General features: G+C 48.5%; 1 protein-coding gene across 2 annotated transcripts in view; it reads right to left on the bottom strand.

Moving 5' to 3' along the window:
• Nucleotides 1-19846, bottom strand: part of SERPINC1 (serpin family C member 1) — a 209884-nt gene that overhangs the window by 116713 nt on the left and 73325 nt on the right. For both annotated transcript variants that reach the window (XM_069641093.1, XM_069641094.1), the window contains 2 exons: nt 19029-19244; nt 12418-12555 (listed from right to left, as the gene is read on the bottom strand). In XM_069641093.1, the coding sequence (XP_069497194.1) occupies nt 12418-12555; nt 19029-19244 (354 nt within the window). The remainder of the gene's footprint in view (nt 1-12417; nt 12556-19028; nt 19245-19846) is intronic.

A 19846-nucleotide genomic window follows, 5' to 3' on the forward strand; every position in this document is an offset into this window, starting at 1 on the left:
TTTGACAAGAGAGGCTCTGCCCCATAGTGTTAGGGGTAGGGTTTTCCAGCGGGCTACCCTTTCTGTTAGGGACTTGAAGACCACTTCGTAATTGTCCTGGAATATTTCTTGGTGATTTAGCGACATTTGAATGCCCAGGTATCGCACCTTGGATAATTTCCAGGTGAGGTGGAAGTCATCTTTAAATGGCTGAGTCGCCGGGGTGAGCGGGAAGATGATTGATTTTGTTTGATTAATTTTGAGGCCAGATGCTGCCCCGAATTTGATCACTTCGCGCATGATTGGGTTCAGGTTTTCTACTGGGTCTCTTATGTAAAGAACCACGTCATCCGCGTACAGTGAGATGATGAGTCTGTGCGGGCCTATGACCAGACCTCGGTGTTGACTATGCTCACGTAAATTGGAGGCAAGGGGTTCCATTACCAGGGCGAATAGTAGAGCTGACAGTGGGCAGCCCTGTCTGGTGCCTCGTTGCAGGTTGATGATGGACGATCTGGCTGTACCGACTATTATGTTGGCTGTAGGTTTAGTGTATAGCAGAGAAACTAGTTTAATGAAGCGAGCCCCCAGGCCCATCCTTGCGAGTACTGAGAATAGGAATGGCCATTCCACCGAGTCGAATGCTTTTTCGGCATCAAGAAGGAGGGCGATGGCTTGTTGGGCTGGGTCTAGTGCTCCCATCACTCCAAACAGTCTCCTAATGCCGAAAGTGGTATTGCGGCCTGGTATGAATCCCGCCTGGTCAGCAAGAACTAGAGCAGGCATTAGCGGCATCAGTCTATTCGTTAGGATTTTTGCTAGAATCTTGTTATCTAGATTTAAGAGGGAGATGGGGCGGTAGGAGGCACATTCATCTGGTGGCTTGTCTGTTTTAAGCAGGAGAATCACATTGGCTTCACGCAAGGTCTGAGGTAGGGTACCTTTCTCCAGGGCTTCATTGTATACATCGGTCAAAAGGGGAGCAAGGGTAGACGTGAAGGCTTTATAGAATTCTCCGGTTAGGCCATCAGGGCCGGGGGCTTTGGCGTTCGGGAGCGATTTGATTGCTTCAGTTATTTCTGCTGGGGAGATCAGTTCATTGAGGGGATCTCTCAGCTGTGCCTCTACCCAGTATAATTCGGTCTCCCTCAGGTAGCTCAGTGGCGCATCGGAATTTTCGGGGTGTTGGGAACTATAGAGTTCTTGATAGAAGCGTCCAAATTCTTCTGCCATGTCGACATCTGTGGACAATGTTCTTCCCTGTTGACTACGGATTTCCGTAATAGGCGTCGGTGTGTGGTCAGCTCTCACCAACCTCGCCAGGAGAGCTCCAGGTTTTTGTCCCTCGCCGTATTGTCTGATTACTGTGCTGCGGTGGAGAAATTTCAGTTCGCGCTCGGCGAGTGCGTGAAACCTCAGCAGTTCCTCTTTCAGGGCAGCTTTCGCCTTTGGTTCGCTCGAGTCTCTGGTTTGGCATTCGAGGTCTTTGAGGTGGTCCTCGCAGGTTGTAAGTTCACGTCTAATGAGTTTGATGATGCCGCTCTCTTTAGTCTGACATACGCCCCTTACGAAGCATTTCAGGGACTCCCACAGCACACCGGCCGAGGATACCGACCCTATATTGGCTTCAAGAAAAATCTCAACCTCTTCCTTTAGCTCTGCTGCGAAGACCGTGTCTAGCATGGAGCCCGTCTTGAAGCGCCAATTCTGTAGTCTGGGAACAGATTGGGAGGGGAGGAGACAAAGGACCATTGGAGAGTGGTCTGATAGAGTCCGTGGCAGGATGTGACAGGGACCGGGCTGCAGGGGGCCTGTTCTGGATGAGAATAGGTAGTCGATCCGGGAGCTGGTATTGTGGACTGCTGAGTGGAAGGTGTAGTCCCTCAGGTCCCCGTTAACCGTTCTCCAGGCGTCCTTTAGGTCGAAGGCTCGGCAAATTTCTGTTATTTGCAAGCTGGCTTTAGAGGTCTGTTGTGACGAGGAGTGTGATCTGTCCTTGGCCGGGTCTATGACAGTGTTCATGTCGCCTCCCCAAACCACCGTGGAGTGCTCGAGTGAGGAGAGTTGCGACACTACCCAGCCAAAGTTGTCTGGACCATCTACATTAGGGGCGTAGGAATTAATGAAGGTTATCGCCTTGCCTGCTATTATGCCCTTGACTAGGACGGATCTTCCTATGGAGTCTTTTGCAACGTGCGTTAGACGGAAGTTGGTTCTTCTGTGTACCAGTATGGCCACTCCTCTGGAGTAGGAGGAGTATGACGAATAATATCTATGGCATCCCCACGATTTGGCCCATGTGCGTTCTTTCTCGGGTGTTAGGTGGGTTTCCTGTAACATTGCCATGTCAATTTCATGTCTCCTTAGGTATTGGAGGATTTTGCGGGTTTTGGATGGGATGTTACCACCCCTTATATTCCATGTTGCAACCTTGAATGTTGAGAGTAAGAGAAAACTCGAAATTGCGTTGGGAACGCATTGGTCCTGTGGTTGGTGTACATTGTTCGTGACATGATGGGCTTGGAGCATGTCGTAATATATCACATGGCGTGTGGCGCATGGCGACTGGGAGTAGAGAGTGGGGAGCGAGTCTGAGGGGAGGCATCATGGGAGGGTGCTGGCTTTTCCTTGTGAGAAATTCGTACATAACAAGTTCTGGCGGTGCCAGGAGGGTGGTTGTTAGTCCATCCCTGAACAAAAAACAGTAAACAATCCAACAGTCCTTAGAACTAATCCCATTACGCGGACAACCCCCAACATGTCCGACGGGATCCCCCACAACCTGAGTGAGGGAACAGATGCTGTGCTCGGGGCGCTAGGGGCCTCTCCAAGAACTCTGCCCTATTGTTTAATGGGGCGTGAGCGTGTTCCGGCAGTTTGTATGCGTTTCGGGGTCGGGCCCGGGTTTTATGGAGGATTCCTGGGGACCCTCTCTCTCCGTGCGCGGGGTCGTTGAGGGTCGTGAGCTGGGCAACCGTTGCGGTCCAGAAATAGGTGTACTTCCTCAGGAGAATTAAAGAAGTGGGTCTGCTCATTATGTTGTACCCTGAGACGTGCAGGAAACATCATAGAATATACGAGCTTTGCCTCTCGAAGTCTTTGTTTGGCGCTGGTGAAGGCTCTTCTCTGGGTCTGTACTGTCGATGAGAAATCGGGATAAATATGGATTTTGTCTCCGTCGTGGTGTAAATCGCCTTTCTCCCTTGCTAGTCGCAGGATGGTGTCACGATCTCTGAAGTTGAGTAACCTTGCTATGATGACTCTGGGAGGTGCGCCCGGGGCCGGTCTGGAGGACAGGGTCCTGTGGGCCCTCTCTATCATGAACATTTGCGAGAAGGAGTCTCGGTCGAAGAGGGTGAGGCACACCGACTCCACAAAGTCCTCCATCTTCCTTGGGGTGTCGCTTTCCCTGACCCCAACAATACGGATGTTGTTTCGCCTAGAGCGACCCTCCAGGTCCTCGCATTTGGCCATTGTTGCGGCCATTTGGTTTTCGAGTCGCGTGACCTTGTTGGAGAGGGATGCGGCACCGTCATCGAGGTTCGAGATTCTCTGTTCGGTGTCATTTAGCCGTTCTGTATGTGTGTCTAGGCGATGTTGCATCAGGTCGACTTTGGAGGATAGACTGTCCAGCTTGTTGTTCAGACTCCCTATGCCTGCTTTTAGATCTAAAAGGAGTTCTTTTATTTCCATCGGATAACTTTCGGTTACTGGTTGCCCAGAGCTGCATGGTGGAGGGTCATCTTCTTGTTGTGGGTTTGGGGTTTTGGGTGCCGTGTTGCTATCAAATGTCAGCTTTTTTTGTAGTTTGTCCACTTTGCCCATCTTGGCTGATGTATGTGAGCCTTCCAAGCAAAGAGGGTTCGTGGCGGCTAGGTGGCTTGTAGTTGTTGCCGAGACTGGGGGAGAATTGGTGGCGGGAGTGACGTTAGGCCGGCGGAGGTGTGACTACCAGTACAGTGTCAGGAGATTTGGGGCGATGTGGCCGAGACTGGGTCTCACCAAGGCCCTGGGGGAGATCAGCCCCCTGGGTCGTCGCCACTAACGGACAGCTTCGCCGGGGGCCGCGTTTTGGGAGTGAAGCAAAATATTCTCGTGGCTCGCGGAGATCTTCGGCACGTACCTCAGGTCTTTGTCCTTCGGACGGGTGTCCCAACCTCCACTGCTCGTGTCTCCGCCTCCCGGATCGGCGCGGCCCGGCACAGCAGCCCCGGGGAATCGGGAGGGACGTCACCCCGATCGGCGTGCAGGAGTCGCAGCCGGGAGGAGGGGGGGGCCACTCCGGATCGTCAAGCGGCGACACCCAGCCTCCTGGGGGTCCGTCGGCGAGGTGGTCTCGGGAAGGATGGGCCCTCGGCGTCTCCACCAGCCTAGGCCTCAGCCCTGTGTCCGGAGCCCCGACGCCGCACCAGCATGCGACGGGACCCGGACCGGCCCCGGGGGGGGGGGCGGCGGCACCCCACGAGGGCTGCCGGCGCTCGTGGATGATGGATTTCCGAGGGAAGGAACGGCTGTTCCGCGTCCTCCGCCAAGCTACACCTCTCTCCCCGGCGCCCGTCCGGCGCCCAGGCAGGCCTCGGCCCCCACGCCGATGCAGTGACGCGGGGTCCCGAGCTGGTCGATTTTCCCCCAGATTCCGCCGAGGAATGTTCAGAGCACCCAGAAGCAGGGAGAAGCCTTCTGTTTTTCAATGTGCAGCCGGGAACCGCAGGATTCAGCAGGATTTATTTCGGGCAGAGCGGGAGCTCAGGTGAGAGCGGCCATCTTGGTTGGCCCTCTAGCGCCCTCTATCTTTAATAGGTTCTTTGAGTAAGACCACCTTTCTCTTATCCTCTAAGGTTCTAAAAGCTCTCTGCCCCGTTGCAATGGCTGGTATTTCAATTTTTCACTAGGTTTTTTAATTGACTTAGGAAGGGGCTTTGCTATAGCATTCATGTGGCTCTCAATTTTCACCCACTCTGAATTACTGACCTCTTTCCACATCTCATCTTCTTCAACTCGCTCCATTTCTTCTATGAGGTCACTCAAGTCTACCTCGGATATCTCTAACAATATCGACTCCATAACCAATTCTTCTTCTGGAAGGGACAGTTCTTTCCTAGCTCTTTTAGGTTCTGGCCTACTATCTCTTGGGGGAGGAGAGCGTAGATTTCTTAAGAAGGCTCTTAATCCATTCGATTTTCTCTTAGTTGTCAGTGGTATATTCCTGGATTTTTTTGTGCTTTGCCGGCCTTTCTTGGGAGCGCTCACCGGGATTGTACTCACTTCTGCCACTTTAGATGATTTAAACACGGAGAAGATGTTCCCTTCTTTAGGAATCATTTGGGGGTCTTGTTTATCCATGATGGGCGAGTTGTCCTCTATGGTTGTGGGCCTTTCTTTAGCTACTTCCTGAACATAGGAACCAGTATTTCCAGACATTTGCATGGCTTTAACATGGGTTCTCATCCATTCACAATCTAATAACAACAGCTCCATCATTGAGGTTTTGTCCGTTGTTTCTCTCCTGGTGAGGTCGCACAGGCGATTTTGCCAATAAGCCGAGACTTCCGCCTCTTTATCCACCCTGGCTTCCATCTTATTCGCCAAGGCTTCGAGGCTTATCAACTTGTTTGACACTTCCAGAATCACGGAACATTGGTCCTGGAGGCTGGTGTTTACCATCTCATATAACTTTGTGAAGGGCAACAGGGATGTTGTCAGTGAGGCCATCATAAGCTATTGGAGGTGAGCCCAATCCTCCATTCTTAGGGACCTTCTTTATTCCACCAATCCTTTCCCACGTAAACAGAACGTTGATGAGAAGAGCCCAAGGAGGGGGTGGAGGCGATGGTTTCTTTCTCCTCAAATACTAAGTCATCCCCAGGTCTCCCCTAAGTGCTCTGATTCAGTGCCCTATCTTCTCTTAACTCATCTACATATTCCTTGTCAGGCGGTTTCGAGAGGCCCGGCTCCATAGTCTCCTCAAAGTGGGACCATTCTATCTCAGCCCCATGTTCTGTTTCTTGGTAAGCGAATTTAGATATGTCCATTCTGCAGCTTCCAGTTCTACCAGCAAGTCTGCTTGTTTCAATGATTGATCCAAAATGCGCACACGCTCAGTGACGCGGGATAAATTCAGGTGTTTTTGTTGCGCAATTTTGATGGTCAGAGCCGACAATTCTTTTACCAAATATGCCGCCAGGCCTGCATTCTGGCCCCCTTCGGGGGGTCCTGACTCCTCACGTATCCCCCCGTCCTGGTCCATATTGGGTTGTGCATCCGCCACAAATTTCCCTTTTCTCATTTCATCAGTATCATATATTTTCCGCTTGTCAAACAGGCGGTGCTCGTCCATTCATTTTTCCTTGTTCAAGTTATTGCTCGATGAGCAGCTAGAATTCAAAGGTGTCCATTGCGGACCCTCCCACGTGTTGTCCCCTTCCCCATCCCTTCGGAGGGTTTCAGGACCTGGCCGGTACTCTGGTTCCTTCCCTACGCACCGCCAGGGACGGCCACCTGAACCTCTACAGCATTATCAGGTTCTGTAGTATCAGTCCGATTCAAGTTGGTTCTTTCCTCCCCGGCTTCACTCGCTGACAGGGCATCGTTAGAATTCATCTGCCTCCCATACCCATATTGGCTAGATAGTCAACAGTAACAGGGCTAACATCCCCAATAGAGATTTCAGAAACCCCTTTCTCTCCCAGTGTGTCCAAGCTCCCAGCATCGTTCATATTAAGCACACTCACCCCGTGCCTTACCTGAAGGTGGGTTCTTGTATCTGGGGGACTCAATGGCTTCAGCATTCTTCAAATGACTCCCCTCTGCGAACTCCAGCAAACTCCCACTTGGCACCCACTTTGATCCGCTTCGCTAGGGAGGAAGTTTATGAAGAGTGGAGCAGGCGAGATGCATGGGCGGGCAGACTGGGGCTCACACTCCGCGAGATGATTTTTTTTAAAGGTGCAGTGTCAAGAATCCCGTTCACAGGAACACGGCTTCACAAGAGAAGGTATTACCCTAATATTCGATCTCTGGGACCGGTTTTCTAGGTCTTCAGTCTGTAACTCGAGGTTGTGTGTTGCTTGAGCCAAATTTTCTACTAGCTCATCTGTTTTACATGCATCTCCTGCGAGTTCCTGTAGTGCAGTCTTGTTAGTGTCCACTCATTCCTCCGGTTAGTTGACATCACCCTTTACCTCCTGTAAGGTTGAAGCCAGATCCTTGTGCATCTTGTCCAGTTGTCTTTGAACGGTCCCTGCAATTATATCACCAAAGTCCTGGAAATACTGTTTTAGAATGTCCTGTGTAACTTCATGGTCCTCGCCTTTGCGCCCCATGAGTTCCTGTCTTTCCGGGCTACTTTCCCCTTCAGCCCGGGATCTCGTGTCCCTTCTCCATATTTTTTGTATCGCTCCTTCCAGGGGTTTCTTTGTGCTTTCAGGCAAAGACTGTGTCTCCTTTCCCCTGTTTTTCGAAATTTTCCACTTTAGCCCTTCCGCGCAGTAAATGGAACACTGGTCTTGTTGCTCAAGTTGTTGGGCTCTTTGTGGATCATTATTTAGGCTGATCTTCTCAGCTTAAAGCTCTTTTGTAGCTTCTTACACTCTGGGGCACCCTTCCCTTTCACCAAGGCTGCTCAGGGCAGCACTGGCTATCTTCTCATCCTATTTGGTCTCGCCCCAATGGATGGGTTTGGCCGCTGTTTCTCCCAGTGGCTCCCCATTATCCCAATCACACTGCCCAGGGTATAAGGCCCCCGGGGGGGGTCTTTTTTTCTTGTAGTGGGAGAGGGAGCAGGAGGCGCTCAAATGATTTCCCCACCAAGATGTCAAGGAGGTCAAGGGACAGGGTGACAACGGGGGCCTTCTCTTTCTGTGACCCTCAGGTTCTTAGTGGCTAAATGCTCCTCCTCTGGACCTTCTAGGCAAATATTTCCTCACCTCCCTCCGCCTCAATTTGAAGTTGTTATTGCCTTCTCCCTCTCCCCTTAATGGAGCACCGTGGTACCTTGCCTATTCAATCCTGGCCAGCCGCTTCCCTCCACCACACGCTGGGCTTCTAAGTTATTCCTGCTCCAAAGCTGGCCCGCGCCTGCTTACCTTGTTGGAGCGCTTCTCCGTCCCGGGTCTCCTGCGGCACTCTCACCTACCTTCTGCCACTCTGCGAGTCCTCCCCGCTAAGCCCGCTCTTTAGTTCCTCCGCCTCCTCCTCGGCTCTCAACTCCAGCCTTCCTTGTTTCACCTGGGGGTCCATCCTCCTGGAGCTCGGTCTTTTGCAAAGATCCCCCTCCAGCTCCGATGGGCTCGCCTCCTGTACTGATGTCTTAGGAGCGTCCAGCGGCTGTCCCTCCTCAAAACTCCTCCACCTACCTGGCAGGGACACTCCCGGTACTTTCACTCTTCGGCAACACCCCTCCACTTCCCCAGGGCTGCACTGGTCTGCTCCTGCTCTCTTCGGCCACCCAGACTGATTTGCTTCCCCGGGGGCCCCGCTGGGTTTCCTGTGCCAGTGCCCGCTTGGCGATCGGGTGTGTCGCACTTCTATATTTTCTTAAATTCGACCCTGATCTGGCATCCAGCATGATTTCTTCAATATCTCCTTCCACTGCTCTTCTTATCCATGTCCAGGGAGGGAATTTATATAGTTATTTCAGGGTTAAGGAGAGTTGGGGGACAGGAGAGTTGCAAACTACGTTGCTCTCCAGCTGGTGGCCATTTTGGAAACCTCAGTATTTGGTATTTTTGAACATACTATGAGGAGGCACTGAGGGAGACACAGGGAGTCCCTAGCGGCGGTGGCCACACCAAGTGGTGGCGCAGTAAGGGAGGTGCCATGGTGGGTACTGGTGGCAGAAGCGAGGGGATAAAGAGGCCTGGAGCTGGTGGTGCCGATCTGCTGCATGGTAGTTGGCAAGCCCTAGAGCAAGTCATTGGTAAACGGGAGCTGGCAAGAGGGAGACCACCAGGAATACACCCCAGTAATCAGGGGGGCATAGTACCAGGGTCACCAACCCACCTGGATGGTTACTACCCTTCCTACACCGACAGGGTACAGGGGCAATAAGGAGATGAAAGCCTAAAGGAACAACAGACTTGGTACTACCTCACTGGTCGCAGCTCACCGGCGGAATACTGGTGAATGAAATGGAGGGAAGCACTCTTGCAAGTACACTGTCAGTGGGGACAATGCAAAGGCAAAAGGAGACTTGGACCCCCACCAATGCACTGCAGAAATAGGTGCAATCAAGAGTGACATACAAGTAATTTTAGAGGAAATAAGGGGGATGAGGACTGACACAGGATCTTAGGTGGCTGACCTCACAACAAAGGTAAAATCCACGGAGGAAAGGATGAAGGGTCTGAAGGTGAACCAGACCTCGGTGGAGGTACAGGAGTCACAGATGGATGAGCGGCTCCTGGAAGTGGAAAGGCAGAAGGAACAATTGTGCGTCGTGAATGACACAGAAAATCGTAAACAGTGCAACAATCTGCTTTTTTCACTCAAGGACAATGAGGGGGAGTCGCTGGGGAGCCTGGAGCAAAAGATTCAAGAGATCATAGGCATGGCCCAGGATTCCACGGAAGGCCCAAGGGTGGTCTTGGATAGAGTGCACTGAGCTGGAGGAGGGGGTAAAGTGCTGCGCTCTGTCCTGGCTCGTCTGCACTACGATGGAGACAAAGTGAAGATTCTGGAGAAAGCGAGGCGACTGGACAACATTGACTATGAGGATTTTAAGGTTGCGATCTTCTAGGACCTGTCGACCCGCACGCTCTTGCGGAAAAGATGTGTGCCCCGGTAACTAGATGGCTGCAGGAGAAGGAAATGAAATATTGTTGGGGTTACCCCTTTGCACTTGTGTTTCAGTGGGAGGGAGAGTGCTTTGAATTGGTGATGGAGGGAGAAATTACACGGGACATGGATGATTTGATGGGGGGCCGATGTGAGTGCCTCCACACTGAGTGGGAGGGAGATGAGTAGGCCCGGCAGAGACTCCTGGGACATCAAGGACAATTATGGTAGATGCAAAGGGCAGGGAGCGAGAGCATTTAAGTGACTTAACACCCCCTTGCCGAAGGAGGAAGACACGTGAGGTGGACTTGGTCCCTTGCCAGGGCCCTTGATTTCCTTAGTTCGCTTTTCGGACTTCCTCACGTGCTGATGATGCAAAGGGAGGTGACTAAAAGAGGGGAGGCGCAGTGGTCTAATGGGGAGATAAGTCAGTTTACAGAGGTTCTTGAATTTTTTGGGGGGGTAGTTATCAGGAGTTGTAAGGGATGGTTGGGGTGACTTCGGAGATGGTGGGAAGGGGTGCAAGGGAGGGTTGCACCAGTTGGCAGGAGGAGGGGGAGTGAAGGGAGGCTGATGCCTATGCCTGTTTGGAAAGAGTTCCTCGTCCCAGTCTTAAGGTTTGTGCATGTGAAAGAAGAAAAGACTGAATGGAAGGGGGCCCAATTCCCAGTTGTTTCGTCCCTGTTTTGCTATGGCTTTGACCTTTCTCTGTATTGACAAAAGGAGGTTGATGTGGTTTAACATGCCAATATAAGGAGGAGTCCTAGTTGATCTCTTCCTTGTCCCTCTACAGTGATGGTATTTCCGAAGGGCATTTTGGAAAGCAGAAAAGGGGGGAGGGTTGACAGTACAGTATATAGGCTTCTGAGACTGAAGGTTCAATGTGAAATGGGAATGGGGAATACTGTGTCTCACACAAGAACATCCCCTCTCCATTCCCCAATTCCCCTCCACGTAGGTGATCCTCACTCGCATATCCACCCCCAGGGTCGGGATCCAAAAGCGATGGCCTTTCCCTGGCCACCTGACCAGAGCCAGAGGACGCCCTCAGGTTTCTCACAATGCTATGAACTGAATCACTTACACTGACTCCAAATACGACACAGTGAGACTAAATTATTTGCCCAGGATCACACACTTAAGTTAGGAGGTGAAAATGGGATGGGGGCAACATATCTTGCCAGGTTTAGTTTATATGCATATTTATTAAGGCTTTGTTTGTAAAAATGCCTTGAAAAGAACGCACACAACATAATAAAGTAGCATGTCATAAACTACACTTACACTATATAAATTGTCATAGAATTATGTTGAACAAAAGGAGTATGGCTTTAGCTTTATTTTACACATCCGGTATGAAAGGTCCCAGTAACACCATGCAAAGTAATGTGAGCCAAAACAAGCTCACCTGGGTTTGAAACCATAGTGGTATTCAAGAAGTATGCTGCTTTATGTACCCTTCCCATTTCTCATCACCCCCATTCACATTTCTTAGGGACAAAAGTCCCTGCTAATTGCCTTCCTCCCTCCAGCATTCTTACTTCCCTTGTAATGCTGTTTACACCGAGCAACGTGTTAAGATGCTGCACAGAGACCTGGCAGAGCTGCTCTGCTGCCCTGAACTCCAACTATCAGAAGGAAGTGGAACTCTGAGCTGAAAAGGCTTTGATCAGGCCAGAGCCAAGGCGAAGTTGGGACTTTTGCGGCCCACACAGGGTGTGTTCGGGACATGCAACAAAACCCACCAATGCAGGAAAAATCTGCAAAATACGGGACTGTTGGCTACCCTATGATGTTACCACCCGATCTGGCCCCCCGAATCAGGTGTTATTGCTAAAATATGTTCCTGCATTCACTGGTTATGTTTAGGCCATGACTGAACCATCTCTGGTCACACCCATGAGGTGGAGACTCTATTGGATCAAGTTGAGAATGTACGAAATAACTCTGGTCGCAGAAATGACAGAAAGAGGACTGAACTATATTTCAGGAGGATGAACGTGAAACATCTCAAACAAATAGGTACATTTTCCCCAAAGGAATGAATTTCTATTCAGAAAATGGAGAGAGAGGATTACCAGAGGATTATTCTGGGTGACTGCACATCCCTGAGCTCCACCCCAGCCCTTCCTCTCTTCTTCATGCCAGGGTACCCCCTGCAGGGCACTTTCCTTGGTGAGCGCCCATGGGTGTGAGGCAGGCTGGCTCTCTCAGTCTCATTCTCGCTTCCTCTAAAAGATGTCTTGTGTGCAGGTAACAACTGTGAATGGCAGCAAGCCCTGAATCCAGCCACATTCCAACTAAGACGTCAAGACTCCAACCTCACAGAAACATACACTGCAGGAAGAGCCACGAGTGACTGCCGCACCGCTGCCAACAATGACATTACGCTAAAAAAGTAGTTACTGGTGAATAATGTCAAGAAACCAAAACTAAAAATCCACGTATGTTTTGAATTTGAAGCAGGTGGACAGCTGATCAGGACCAAACATACCATTGTTGCACTGGGCAGATCATGGAGACACCTTGTGGGTGCATCCCACCTCCTTCTCTTTCCTTTCAACTTGCGTCAGGAACACACACACGCACGCACGCACGCACACACACACACACACACAGGGAAACGTGCCAAGAGTTAATCCACATTCAGTACATTCCAGATACCTTGAAGTAGATTGTGTTGACCAACACAAGCGTGGTGAACTCAGTGATGGAGCCCTCTGGGATTACATTAGTAATGCGCTTCTCGGTTTTGTTGGCCACCCAGTCGTTGATGATGGATCTGGAAAGTTCTGGATTTTCCTTCAAAACAGAAAAGGGATTTTTGAGTCAAACAGATCACCATTCTATTCCTGTGGCTTTAATAGATCCATAAGTCTTGTAAAGGTACAGAGAAGACCAGTGCATAAAAGGAACATGTGATGCATGTACACAAAGGCATTTATTATTTTAGAAGCAGTTTCCATTTCGCCCAAGAATTTTATTTTGATGTTTTGGTTTAACATTTAAAGTCAAAACTAAAGTGTATTTCAGTTTTAAAAAATACATAAACTTGATATGGTTAAAAGAAAAAGAGAACAGACATGTCCATACTTAATGATACTTAGGTAAATTCATAACACCTTTAAAGTGATGCACATTCCTAATTGTGTTACAGTCCTACATATTTCTTAAGTGTCGTCTTTCACAAGAAGTTCCAGAGCGGTTTGAAACATTCAAAATCCATTAAACAGACATGCATTTCCAGGATCCCTTTTGTACATTCAAAATCCCATGAGATAAGAACAATAATACATATTCTTCAGATTCAAAACTTAAAGAGAAGAACCAAACAGTTTTGTAAACTTGACTGACATTCTAATGTGTGAAGACAAAGGTTTTATTCCTTATGAAGAAAAGGAATGTAGGCACGAGGCAATGATCTAAAAATGTGAAAGGGTAAATTAACATGGCTCTTGTGCCAACAGCATAATACCCCTTTAGCACCCTTGGTCACCACTTCATAAACATGCAGAAGAATGAACATTATATTGCAGTTTTTACAATGAGCCGGTCGGTTCCTAGTGACTATTTCGAATGACATTTTTTCGAATGCCACAATGTCGAAAACATGTCACCGAAAAAAAAAAATGTGAATGTATTTTTTTTGTTCTTTTTTCTTTGCAACCCCCCCCCCTTTTTGTATTTTTTTAGCCCTTTTTTTACTCGTGAAACAAAAAAACCCATGTAAATTAAAAAATAATAAATTCTAAAAAATAAAATTTGGTAAAATGTTTTCGACATATTTGTAATTCGAAAAAATGTTTTTGACATATTAACTGGATACCAAGCCGGTCAATATCTGTTCTGAAATGTTCACCTGTATGCACAGGAGAAGGTGAGTCCAAAGTAAGAAGGGGTACACATTTAAAAGGGCGTGTGGGCAGGCTGCAAGAGGAACAGGAACAGCAGCGGAAGGAGTGAAGAGTGGGTCTTTTCCTGACTCTGCAACCAAAGTACAACATGTTGATTATGAAATAGCAGTCTACAGTTCCTTCCTGAGGTGCAGGCAACCTAATGTGTGTCGGAAGGTCGTCCCATAATCTGGGCCCATACTAGGTGTAGGCCTATTTTCTATTCCTCTCTTTCCTCCACTTCCTTCTTTTAAGCTGGGTAATATTGTGCCTTCAATGTGTTCCTTTAGCCTCCAGAGATAATGAGGTTTTCAGATAGGCAGGATTGTTCATTGGTGTTTGAATCCATGTATACGATGCAGGCTCTCAAAGATTATGCCGGCCCGTGTGGGCAGCTCGTGTATTTCCTTGGGAATGGCGATGATGGAGGTAGGTGGGCTGTTGCAAAGGGAACAGTTTTCAGAGGCCAGATTAGATGATGCAATGCTGGCCAGGACAGCGTTACCACTGTCTAAGTGGGAGAGGACCATACCCTGGACAGTAGTCCGGGAGCCTGAGGCAGGTATGACAAGTATGAACAGCTGGATTTTGTTGAGGACCGGGACCATACAACAGGCTGTTTGAGTTTTCATGGCATTATGGCCCTTAAATGAGAGGTTGCCACTGATGGTGAATCCAAGAGACCTCAGGCACAGGGTAAAATGGGATGTGATTCCAGAAAGTCCAATTTTTGTCAGCCAGTTTTGGACATCAAAATGCTTCTTGGCACTCATAAGGAGGATAAATTCAGTCTTGATTAGGGAATGGGGATTTAGGTAGTTCTACTTGGTGTCCGGTCAATTGGTCGACAACAAACTGGTCGACTGCAATTTGGTCGACACCATTTGGTCGAATGCCAAATGGTCGAATTTTTTTTTTTTTTTTTATATATGTGTTTTGTGGGTTTTCGTGTGGGGAAAAAAAAGGGGGTTGGGGGGGGACCCCCCCAAAAAAAACCAAAAAAGGGGTAAAAAAAAAAAAATTCGACCATTTGGCATTCGACCAAATGGTGTCGACCAATTGTCCTGTCGACCAAATGTTTTCGACCAATTGACTGGTAACCGTTCTACTTGCTATCAGCCTGTCAGTACATCTGGATGTTAAGGGTGGTGTGACGAATCATGGGATTCAGTCACTTCTCTCCGGGGAGCCTTACCTTGTGAGGCTAGGGAGGTGAGCCAGCTACGCAATATATTCTCCATATGGGTGGCGGCAAGCGGGAAACCCGGGAGTTTGAAATCAGGAGTGTTGTGGAAGCTGACCGAGATTGGGAGATCCTCTGCAGGGAGGAAGCAGCTAGCTGGCGTGTGCAGGAAGCATCAAGAGAACTGAAGGCCGAGGAGAGCAGAGGAAGAAAACCCCAAGCAAGAGAGCAAGTCGTGAGTGGTGGTGTGACCCGTAAGTGGTGGTGTGTGCAGTCTGGCAACGACGCAGAGTCAGCTGTAACGCTGGCAACGTGGAGCCGCGGACAAGAAGCAGAGAGAGTCGGAGGGAAAGCAGAAGCCGTCTTCACCAAAGGAAGAGACGTCCCTATCCTGGATGCAGGCCTGATGACGCCAACCCGTGGGAAAAAAGGTAACTGGAACAGCGGGAGACCCTGGAGTGCATAACAAGTAGCAGCATCTAACTCGTTCTAGTGATATGAGAAAGAACCGACAGAGTGAAACTCATCAGAAGATTTATCCTACTCATCCTAGTGATACAAGAAAGAACCATGACGGTGGGCATCATTACATCTGTGCCGGTCTGGTAACAACGGTGCCGGTAAGCGTATCGGCAGTATTGGTAATGGACCGGCACAGTACAACTCTGCAGGTGGGTACCGCCCCCCCTTGCCAGGGTCAGACCTCGTAGAGTTCTCACAGGGCACAGGCACTGTTGTTAACGGTGCACCTGTGTCTTTATTCCCATGGAGTCCAATTGGATTCCATGGGAATGGACTCCATGGGAATGGGGGCTAACAAAATGACTGGCGCCTGACTTCCCAGCCCCTGAGGTTGTAATACCCCGGTGTTATCGGGAAATCGGGCACTGGTAATTTTTTTGGGGACTGGGGGCAACCCGCCGTTGTTACCGGCAGGGTTACCGCCAGACCCATAATGAGGCCTAGTGAAACCCCTCACAGGACTCATCCTAGTTGTCCAAGTGATACGAGATAGAGCCGAGAAAGTGAGACTTATTACAGGACTTATGCTACTCCTCCAAGTGACACGAAAGAGAACCAAGAGATTGGGACTCCTCTTTCTCGTCTCAGTAATACACAAAATGGTCAAGAAGATAAGAATAACTATTGGGTCTATTATACTTGCCCCAAAGAGAAACTCAGTAAAGTAGAAAAGGAGAATCCTAATATCGGATATCTTACTTATGAGGAGCTAAACAACCATAAGAATACAGAGTACAGGAACATCGTAGCGCGGGCTTCTATTTACCCAGAAATAACAGAGAAAGCGAGAATTTCAGAGACACTTAAAAAAAAATCATAATAAGACAGATTATAAGGCCAAGAATGCTAAGCAGAAGTTTACACATTCAAGAGAAAGTGAAACCAAAGACTTGAAAAAGTCCAACAAGCTGATACAAGAGAAAGCCAAAATCGATCTAACAATTATGTACTAAGGGTGGGGAAGCCCATCCAGGAGAAGGGAGTCATTCTCCTGGACTTAACTTGTTTTGTCTTAGTGGTAATGCCAGTGCAGCTTAGTTTTGGATGGAGGATAGACTGTTTGCTTTGGACTTCACAAAAGATGACGAGCACCCTAGTTCATTTTGTTAGGCAGGGAAATTCACAGATTAGGGACAGGGAGGCCTTTTGATTTATTATTTCAAAACATCTTCAAGAATGCCAGAAACTGTCCGTCTCCTTCTACCGGCCTACCACAGTGGCTAAGAGTTCCCCTAGTGTTTCCCTACAGAGGTTGAAGATTCCTGGGGGCAGGGGACTTCATAGGTTACACAGTGACATTGGTATCTGTATTTTTCAATTTAAACCTGCATGTATGCTCCTGGAAATCATTATATTTATCTCAATGGCTGGGGACCTTTGGCAGATTTTTCCCCAAGAAAGTTCCAATAAAATCCTCGGCAATGTGGTTCAAGAAAAAATTATTCAACGGTGAGGGTTAGAGGAGTTTCATTCCCTTACTTAGTAATTTTACCACAGTGGATTGGTCCATTTGAAGCCTTCTGTAAGGGGCCATTTTCAGCTGATGTAACAAGTGATAGGCATTCTGATGTCAGTTCACAAAGTGACTTGTTTGCAGGAATTTGGGTGGGGCACATTTTGAAAATGACGTGACCCTTCCACTAGTGACAGATCATCTCCTAAGATCCACTATACTTCTCCCCCTCCCATTTCTGACGGATTAAGGAGATTGCAGTAATGATCCTACTTGTGTGACTTCTCCAATTTCCAGAGCCGTCACGCCCATTAAAAAAAGGCTTCCCTGAATAAAGTTAGCATATACTGTTGGTGAGTAGTTCAAGAAAACCTTTGCATCTGTTGGAGGGTGCAATGTTAGTTACGCAGTACTCTGGAAAGCTGCTGAATCCCTGAGTCTTCATGTCAGTTGGAATGCCATGGTGCTTAAAAGGTGCGTGCCTTTATTTGATGGTGCCTGGATAAAGGGAGCGCCTGTCACAGGTGTGCATATCACTCTGTGAGACATCGGGTCTAGGGGCACAGATGTGATCTCTCTGGGAGCAAGAAGGGAACACTGATGGCAAAAGTTAGTCATATTGATAAGACAGAATTCATATTTTAGGAAATTCTAGGGCTGCTTTCGAGGTCCCTTCTAGCTTTTGATTTTTCTCTCCTTTATTTTTGTATCACTGTCCTATGTTTGGGAGTCAGATGGACTTCTACGATGTTCCCCTGCCATGGCAATGCTTTTTGACTCATTTTAAGTATATGATCCCGAGTCACCCATACGATTCCCATTTCCATGGAGCTTTTCAATGCACTATTTATGCCATAGGGTACATCTATCATCCCATATTGGTTTCAGGGAGTAGGCCAGTGGCAACTGCAATTTACATTTGGCTTCACCTGGGGTGCAAGCCATTTTGCTGCAATGGTAGACCAATGTAAATTTTAGGAAGACATTGGGGATCACATCTATTCTGCTCGTGCCCATGTTGTATTTTAGGGCTTCTTTTATTCAGGGCAACCACAAGGTAGGCTTAAAATGGCTGTTGTGACCACGTGGGCTCCTTGTGAGCCCCTTTAGACCTAGCCCTCTTGCGTGATTGGTGGGCTGGTGCTAGCCAACCTATTTGAATAGTGTTATTTATTTAAGGGTTCTCACAATCCCTGCTTGCTTTCTTGCGGTCTTGTCACAGGATTCTGGAAGAAGTCATTCTGCTGTCCTGCCGGGGCAATTTCCCACCAATGCTTCACACAGCACGGTTGCCGTTTTGTGCTGTAAGAGGCCTTCCTGTAGACTCTGCTTCAGTGTTGACTTGGGCCTTCTCTGCTGGGACCTTCTCCAGGCTGTTCAGCTATCGCTGCCTGTGGCTTTGCTGCTGATAGCAGCTGCCGCCTGCATGAGGTTGGGGCACCAACACTCCACCTCATCAGCTCCTTGGCCCATCATGGGTTGCCCACACTCCTGTCTCGGCTGTGGGACAGGTTTATGTGACCAGACATTTACTGTTTTTATACATATACTGTGTATTTTTGACACTCTGTATTATGTGCTTGAATACCTGAACCTCATACAGATCTATATGTGTAGCATAATACATGTATACATTTTTCAGTATCTCAGTAGTGCATTTTCCATGGATACGTGTGTGAACTATGTGTTCCTTTGTGGCAGCCTTCTACCCCTTCCTGAGAGTTAATCCTTGTCGGGCGTTCTGCCACACTACCTACCTTCAAGAGAGGGTTGACATTTTTTGACTGTGTGCAGTAGCCCCTCCATATGGTTAGTGGTTGTGCAACCCTGAAAATCTGAAAATGGGTGGTAGAAAAACGTTCTCACTGTTCGGGTTTAGCAAAGGAGGCACTGGTCTGGAATTGTTGATTCATACAGGTTTAATAACATAGGAACAAAACAATTCATAGACAATCACACCCACCATTTCATACCTTCTATCAACACAGTAACCTTAAATGGTTCCTAGCTCTGCTGTTGCTTTGGTACCTTTCCTCCACTGTCTGTCACAGATCTCGTTGATTTTAAATACTGTTTTTTCAAGATGGCTTCCACACCAATGTTGTAATGCATTTAATACCCATTCAATGACTCCTCATTCTAACGTTACTTCCCCTACTCGCCAGGAGTATTTCCAACTTTTTGCCCAACCTTTGTTTTCAAGCTTGGAATTTGAAAGACGTACTTTGAAGTTGAGCGGCCAGAGCTTGGCGCCGTACACAATCTCGCTGATTTCCTGATAGGTCTCGTTGAAGGCGAGGGACTTCTCGCCAAATAAGCGGTTGGCCGATGCCAGCACTGAGGTCTTGTTAGCTTTCCGGTAAAGCCGGCAGTTAAGTTTGGCAAAGAAAAAGTGAATGTTGTCAGAGGCCTTCTCTGAAAGCGTGTCAAACTTGAAAACCTGCGAAGAAAGCAAGAGGCAAACACATCAGGGACTAATACTGCTTAATGTTGCACAACACCCATTTGCGCATGTTCTGCTTCACAGTGTTCCTTTACCCAAAGCTAGCATGAGAAGAGGCCTGCGTATCCCTTGAGAAATGTGCCCAGACGATCTGTTTGCTCATACAAAACCTACTTCAGGTAATATATTGTTATTTAGTAGACAGTCTCAGACTATTACTCTATGGGCCTCATTCCGAGTAGGGCGGTAAGGGATACTGGGCACCGGTAAGGAGACCGGAGCCGTTAATCCCTTACCGCCCTACTACAAGGTCACTTAGCGGGTCCCTCCTTTAACGCCTGGTCTGACCTGGCGTTGTGGACGGGACCCGTTAAGGGACCAGGGCGCAAATAACGGGCTTGACATACGCGAGCCCATTATTTGCACCCTCCCCATTCCCATTGAGCCCTATTGGGGCTCAAATGGGAATGGGGAATGGTATTTCCCAATAAGTCCCCATTGAAAATACCATTCCCCATTCCCATTCCCGCAAATAGCGCCATGACTACCACCAATCTCGGAATGAGGCCCTTTGTCTATCATACGTGTATTCACGAGAC

This window comes from Ambystoma mexicanum, chromosome 1q, assembly GCF_040938575.1.
Source record: "Ambystoma mexicanum isolate Mex_15411 chromosome 1q, UKY_AmexF1_1, whole genome shotgun sequence".
Classification (NCBI taxonomy): domain Eukaryota; kingdom Metazoa; phylum Chordata; class Amphibia; order Caudata; family Ambystomatidae; genus Ambystoma; species Ambystoma mexicanum.